Genomic DNA, 7375 nt, shown 5'->3' with positions numbered 1-7375 from the left:
GACCGCGGCAGAACCGCGGTAGAAGATGGTCGCGGACAACTGAAGAATCAGAGGGCATGTTTGGCCGCGGTTCCACCGCGACCGCGGCAAAACCGCGGCAGGAAGCGAAAATTTCAGGGACTAAAGTGCAAAACATGGGATTTTAAGTCCTAAACCCTATATTAAACAAAGGAGGCCGGCCAAGAACAAGGAGAGGACATATTTTGGACACAAATTAGACCTAAGGAGGCGGAGAGACACTACTTTAGGGTTAGACAACACCCTTGGAGGCAAGAACACATTGGGAGCAAGGCGGAGAATTCTTCTACGAGTTTTTTCCTTCCTCTTCCTATTTTTCATTGTTGGTTATGACTTTTAGTATTGTAGTTTTACATACTATTATGAATAGCTAATTTGTTATCTAGAGTTTTGATAGAACCTTTTGTAGGATAAATTCTTGTTATGTTTTTATATAATTGAGCCATAGCTTTTCTCTATTTGTTCAACTACGTTTATATTCTGGTTGATTGAAGAGCTCTCAATTAGCTGTGCCTATTTAGTATGCATAACTCGGGAGAGAGTGCATATTTAGGTAATTGTTGAACAACACCACTCCCAGAGTATATGAGGGATCAATAACCGAGGGTTTAAAGGTAGGATTAGGGATAACGAAGCCTTGGGTGCGATCTGAAGTGAGCTGTATTAAAAGCCAGGTAGCGTAGCTTGGGAGAGTGCGTCTAGTAAATTGTCGTAATTACTCGGGAGAGATTTACGGTAATAAGAGTGCTCATGATCGGTAGAGAATACTTAGGGGAAATTATAGAAGACATAGCGGGAAGGATTCCGACAATAGGGGAAATCATAACTCTAGACCTCCTTAATCTTTTCTCTAACCCTCAGTATCGTTAGTTGTTAATTTACTATTTTAATTTGTTAGTTAATTAGTTAAACACAAGAATCTTAATATCTATAAGTTAGGAATTGTTCAAGCTTGTCTTCTTGGTGATAGTGAACAGCTGTAGCTAAACCTTAGTTCTCTGTGGGATTCGACTCCGGACTTGTAAACCGGATTATATTTGCAGCGACCGCATTGTCCTTTTTATAAGGCATAGTTGGGCGTGATCAGGATGCCGTAAAAGAAATGAATCCTCAGATAGAGAGTTTTACTGGGGTGAAATTTACGACCTCGATTCGAAAGAGTGGAAAGTGCTGGAATTCAATATCAGTCCTTTTCCTGGTTTTATTAATTCCAATTGCTATGCTGTGGAAAAAGAAGGTGAATGGACGAGAATTATATTGTTTCTGTTCAGTATGAATAGTTTGTTGTTTTACAATGTAAACACCGATGAATTTCTCATTGAAGACCATCCCTCTTTGTATTTAAGTCGTCCAGAAAGTCTTGACTGAAATTTGTGGGACGTCTTGTCAAAATCTTTAAAAACAAAATTGATTATTAAGCAATGTTGCTTATTGTAGAGTCTTGAATAGTGCACAATATTGTGTTACATACTTCACAATGAGCAAACATCAGAATTAAAGATTTTCAAACTTGATTTGTGACGTGATTTTAGAATAATTGTATGCGTTTCCTGTTCAAGATGTCAAAAGTCCCACATCGAGAATTTGACAATTTTGTATAAAAGGAGGCCTAATGTTTAGAATTTAAACACACCTCTTATTTACCTTCTCAACTTCTTAAGTCATTTGTATCTTCTCTCTTTAATATTATTTTACTTGTATTTTTAAAGTGAAATAAAATATTGGTTGTGTCTGAGGAAGTAGGTAAAATTGGCCGAACCTCGTAAATTCTGGTGTTCTTTTTTATTGTTGTCTTATTGTCTTTTATTATTTAGTGGCTTCCATAATTTTGCTATAGTAGTTGTGACTCCATTCACACTATATACATTCGGCTTCCGCAACAATTGGTATCAGAGCAAGATTGATGGCCAAAGGATATTCTTAAAAGGAGGGAATTGATTACAATGAAGTGTTTTCTCCAGTTGTAAAACATTCCTCCATTAGAATTATGTTGGCTTTGGTAGCACAGTTGGATTTGGAACTAGTTCAGATGGATGTAAAAATTGCGTTTTTACATGGAAACTTGGAGGAGGAAATCTACATGACTCATCCAGAAGGATTCAAAGTTGCTGAAAAAGAAAATATGGTATGCAAACTTGAAAAATCGTTGTACGATTGAAACAATCTTCTAGACAATGGTACAAGCGATTTGACAAGTTATGTTGCGGCAAGGGTACAAGAAAAGCAAATACGATCATTGTGTGTATTTGCGCAAGCTTAAAGATGGCTCCTTTGTATATCTTCTCCTATATGTTGATGATATGTTGATAGCTTCCAAGAATTCGGAAGAAATTGATGAGTTGAAGATTCAACTGAAGAAGGAGTTCGAGATGAAGGATCTGGGTGAGGCAAAGAAAATTGTTGGCATGGAGATAATAAGAGATAAACATTCAAAGAAACTATGTTTATCTCATAAAGAATATTTGAAGAGAGCACTACACCGTTTTGGCATAGATGAGAAGACTAAGCCAGTTAGTACTTTATTTGCTCCCCATTTTAAGCTAAGTACTACTATGTCGCCAAAAGATGAAGTTGAACGGGAGTATATGTCAACGGTACCATACGCAAATGTTGTTGGTAGCTTGATGTATGCAATGGTCTGTACGAGACCTGACATTTCACAAGCTGTTGGAGTTATTAGCATATATATGCATAATCTAGGAAAGGAGCATTGGCAAGCTGTGAAATGGATTCTACGGTATATTCATAATACTGTAGATGTTGGGTTAGTTTTTTAGCAGAAGGCAATCGGTCTGTGGTTGAATATTGTGACTCAGATTTTGCGGGTGATCTGGACAAACGAAGATCAACTACTGGTTATGTGTTTACTTTTGCAAAGGCACCAGTTATTTGGAAGTCTACTTTGCAGTCAACAGTTGCTTTGTCTACAACAGAGGCAGAGTACATGGCTATTACAAAGACTGTGAAGGAGGTAATTTGGCTTCAGGGGTTGCTAAAAGAGCTTGGTATTGGACAAAAAAGTATCACAATTTTTTGTGATAGTCAAAGTGCTATTCAATTAGCGAAGAACCAAGTTTATCATGCAAGGACGAAGCACGTTGATGTTCGGTATCATTTCGTACGAGAAATCATAGAAGAAGGAGGAGTCACGGTGAAGAAACTTCATACTACAGAGAATCCTGCTAATATGCTGACAAAAGTGGTGACTGCGGTCAAGTTTCAACATTGTTTGGATTTGACCAACATTGTTGAACGCTGAAGATTGAAGATGAAGACACAACCAAAATTTGTTATGGAGAGAAATTTGAAGATGTGGAATTTTGCCAAGGTGGAGATTTGTTGAAGATGTCAAAAGTCCCACATCGGGAATTTGACAATTCTGGTTGGGAATTTTTCCCTATAAAAGGAGGCCTATTGTTTAGGATTTAAAAACACACCTCTCATTTGCCTTCTCATCTTCTTAAGGCATTTGTATCTTCTCTCTCTTTAGTATTATTTCACTTGTATTTTTGGAGTAGAATAAAATATTGGTTGTGTCTGAGGAAGTAGGCAAAATTAGCCGAACCTCGTAAATTCTGGTGTTCTTTTTTATAGTTGTCTTATTGTCTTATTTATTATTTAGTTGTTGCCATAATTTTGGTATAGTAGTTGTGACTCATTCACACTATATACATTCAGCTTCCGCAACATTCCCCACGTTCTCTCTCAATGATGCACTAAAATGTGGGTGAAGATCAATCAAACTTTTCTTCATTGGCACTCAAACTAATAGAAAAAGAGATCATGTATTAACATAAACTAAACAGAATTCACTATCCTAAACTACCCAAGATGGGAAAAAGAAAAAACTTGATTTTTTTATAAAAGTATGCAAGTAAAGCTAATCACTAGTATGTGGTAGATTACTCATTTTCTTGAGCCGAGGGTCTATCGGAAACAGCATCTCTACTCCTCCGGAGTAGGGGTAAGGTCTGCGTACACACTACCCTCCCCAGACCCCACTTGTGGAATTCAACTGGGTAGTTGTTGTTGTAGTATGTGGTAGATTACATGGTTGCATCTTACAGATACATTTTGACTTGGATTATCAAGGAATCTGCTCTGCTTTACTCATAAGCTGCAGCAAAGATTTAGCTTTTCTTTGGCCCCTATCTGTCCCACTATCAGCTATCTCCACTAAATGCTCATACACACCATACTGAAGTGCCGCGAGCATAAGATTTGAATTATGTATGCTTAACCTATGAAGCATAGCCACTGCACATTCCTTGTTCTTTGGAGTGCCATCTCTGATCAGATTAACAAGTGTTTCAATGAAAGAAAGTTTTCCCATTTCTTGCCTTCCATCTTGATGTGTTGCAAGAAGTAACAGTATAGACAGGGCCTCATCAACCATGTCTAAGTTTTTTTTCTCCAATAATTGAAACAACGGTGCTACAATCCCAGCTTCAGTCGCCAAGCTCACATTCTGCTCATTAAAACACAGATTGAAGAGTGCAGTTATCGCATCCTTCTTACCTCTGATTGTCCCATTTCTTAACAAATCTATCAATGGTGGGATGCCGTTAAATGAACCTATAGCTTCTTTATTTTCATCCAGCATAGATAAGCTAAACAATGCTGCTGCAGAGTTCTCTTTAGCACCAAGATTTCCATTCTTAAGTATCTCAATTATGGCTGGAATAGGTTTTTCTTCAGATATAAGTCTCTTATTTGTTTCATCAATCGATAAGTTCAAAAGCGCCGTGACTGCATGTTCCTGAATTCTTGAATCTGGATAGGACAGTAGTTGTACAAGTGGTGGGATTCCTCCACTATTTACTATTGATGTTCTATTTTCAGGATTTTCTTTTGAAAGCATTCTGATTTCTGTCACAGCCTTTCTCTGAACTTCTAAATGACAAGAGGATAGATCTTGAATCAAGGACAAAAACTTTCCCTCACTTTCAACAGAGAGACTCTCCGGTTTTGGAGGTGGCTGCTTTTTAGGAAGTTGAAAATTGTTCTTCTCACACCATTGCTGGATTAAATTCTTTAGAGCAAAATTTGAGGTAAATGACAAGTGCTCCAAGCTTTGTCCCGTTTTCGGACATGTTCGGCAATTGGAATCCAGCAACTGCTGTATGTTCTCTCTTTCATATGTCTACAACAAATGAAATTATGGAAAAAAACACAGTTATTACCACTTATCTCAGCAACTCAATTGCTAATACACATAGGGATTAACTTGAGAATTCTTCAAACAGATGAAGATTACATGAAAACAGCCTCTTATCATATCTTACACTTAGCTTCTGTGTATTTATTCTATTCTATTATTTTTTTTTGTCTTTTGAGGTATGGGAGCTTGAACAGAAAAATCTCATCTTAGAAGTAACAAACTCACCTGCCCGGTTGAGACAATAACTGGATCTGTCATAATCTCTAATGTGATTGGACAGAGAAATTCACTTGGAATTGCCAAAGAAGTCGATTTCTCGTGATCTTCAGGCATCAATGCTTCAGTTTCTTCAAGCCCTGCGAACCGTCTGAATTTGTTTAGAAGATCTATGATTTTTTGCGTTCCTTCTGCATGGCGACCTTTTCTTTCTCCAACCACTTTTCGTACTGATATTGTTTCTGCCTTTAGTTCCTTAACAGTATGTAAACCTAGCTTGTGTCCTAGTCTGTCTATGCTAGCGCTATCTACGTTCCTGTCATTATTAGCGGACAGTGCAACCATCAAATCCATGGTGAGTTCCATGTCTTGAGTATCATGCCGCTTCTTAGCTCTTCTAAATTGCAATCTCAGTAACTCCACCTGAAAACATGTTAATTAGGTAAACCTCTTTGAACATTTGAGCACATTACTAAAATATTCATTTCCTTGAAAATGTTAGACCCTATTTTTGGTTTCATTCTTGCAAATATGTATGCCAAACTAAAACTAAAGCTCAACAATTTTGGGTGACGTTATATGAATCCTCACTGACCATGTCGATCCATTTAAGCTCATGTCAAGCCGATATTACCTCCTCACTATGTGTAATGTTAGACACAATTTGGTTTCTGTTCTTTGGGGCAAAATGGTCTCCAAATACACTATCTAGCATTATACATCAGCTGTGCTCAAGTATGTATAAGCAGCGCGAAAAAAGATTTAGCTCAAGTATGTATAAACAGCGGCGCAAAAATGATTCATGATTTAAATTGTATATATAAGGTATGTACCTGTTCTTTCTCTTCATCTGAAATTCCAAGTTCATCATAAGGCATGCCCTCCAGAGCTTGACTTAATCTTTCATACACAGAATGAAATCTTCCCATAACAGCTTCAGTTTCTAAGGCCTGCATAAATGTAAATAAATTCACACAATTCATAACACTCCCAAAATCGGAGTTGATTTTAATATAATGATGACATAATTAATTGAAAAAAAGGGGTTAATTATTACCAAGTAAATTTTGCTGCCACAATAGCAAGTTTTTAACAATTTTTTGGCAGAAGAAAATGCCTTCTTCAATTTCATCAAACATTCGATACCCGATTCAGGGATCTGTCCATCAAAATCTCTAATATCTACCAAAAGAGGCAATAAAAGCTTCAATCTTTCAACAAGGTTATGACACTCCTCTCTCTGTGACTTCCTATACTCTTCATAGGATCCTACAGTTTGAATCACACCAATAAGTTCGCGAACCAATTCTCTTTTGTCTTGAGGACTTGTTTGGCAGCTCGATCCAAATTCTTCCTCCACTGTAACCGCTTCTTCATGCTCGTTCTCCTGAGCTTTCGCCATTTAATAATGCCTCCAAATCAACCCCAGAAAATTACAGCAGGAGGAGTAAGCGAGGCGAATACAGGATTTGAAGTTTACAGGTTTCTACAACAATCTCAAGTTAATATTATGCAATAATAACTGGATTCACATACAAACATCTATAGTTATTTTGTAAATTTCTTAATACATATACAAGGTCTAGATTCGTGTGAGCCTATAATTAGGGTCCAAAACTAATTAGTGTTGATCTGTTTGAAATAACGAAATCAAAGCCCTAACCCTAACCTTTCTATGAAGTTAAGGCTTTGATTTCTCTTTTGCTCAATTAATGTTCTGTCTGAAGAAAAAAAGTTGCAGTGTGATTTTCGGTTCAAAGTTGGAGGAGAAGAAGACACTAAACGCTTTTTGCGGATTTGGAAGTGCTGTGATTTTGAAAGTTCGTTACATTACATTCGGTAGTCCGTTAAGTTCCCTATGCAAAATTGACCCAAGCCCATGTAACCTGCCCAACCCGCCCAAGTATTAATAGGTTGGGCTAGAGTGATTTTGTTTATGGGCTGATTTGGGCTATGCCCAAAGTAACAAGTAACCTATGA

The 7375-nt window shown here is 37.3% G+C and overlaps 1 protein-coding gene across 1 annotated transcript; it reads right to left on the bottom strand.

Moving 5' to 3' along the window:
• Positions 1 to 3746: 3746 nt before the first annotated feature.
• Positions 3747 to 7170, bottom strand: LOC109213061 (U-box domain-containing protein 15-like). The gene is made up of 4 exons (XM_019376807.1): positions 6453 to 7170; positions 6229 to 6345; positions 5405 to 5818; positions 3747 to 5161 (listed from the first exon to the last, which is right to left on the bottom strand). The coding sequence occupies exons 1-4, from the start codon at positions 6795 to 6797 to the stop codon at positions 4106 to 4108; spliced, it is 1932 nt and encodes a 643-aa protein (XP_019232352.1). The 5' UTR covers positions 6798 to 7170; the 3' UTR covers positions 3747 to 4105.
• Between the last annotated feature and the right edge of the window lie 205 nt (positions 7171 to 7375).

The sequence above is a fragment of the Nicotiana attenuata genome, unplaced genomic scaffold (genome assembly GCF_001879085.1).
Source record: "Nicotiana attenuata strain UT unplaced genomic scaffold, NIATTr2, whole genome shotgun sequence".
In the NCBI taxonomy this organism is placed as follows: domain Eukaryota; kingdom Viridiplantae; phylum Streptophyta; class Magnoliopsida; order Solanales; family Solanaceae; genus Nicotiana; species Nicotiana attenuata.
The sequence above is the reverse complement of the archived record's forward strand: the minus strand, read 5'-3'. Positions and strand labels throughout refer to the sequence as shown.

Coding starts and splice junctions, on each gene's coding strand:
- LOC109213061 (XM_019376807.1), bottom strand. CDS start 6,797: ATGGCGAAAGCTCAGGAGAACGAGCATGAAGAAGCGGTTACAGTGGAG. Junction 6,346..6,452: donor GTGGCAGCAAAATTTACTTG/GTAATAATTAAC, acceptor ACATTTATGCAG/GCCTTAGAAACTGAAGCTGT. Junction 5,162..5,404: donor TTATTGTCTCAACCGGGCAG/GTGAGTTTGTTA, acceptor CATTTGTTGTAG/ACATATGAAAGAGAGAACAT.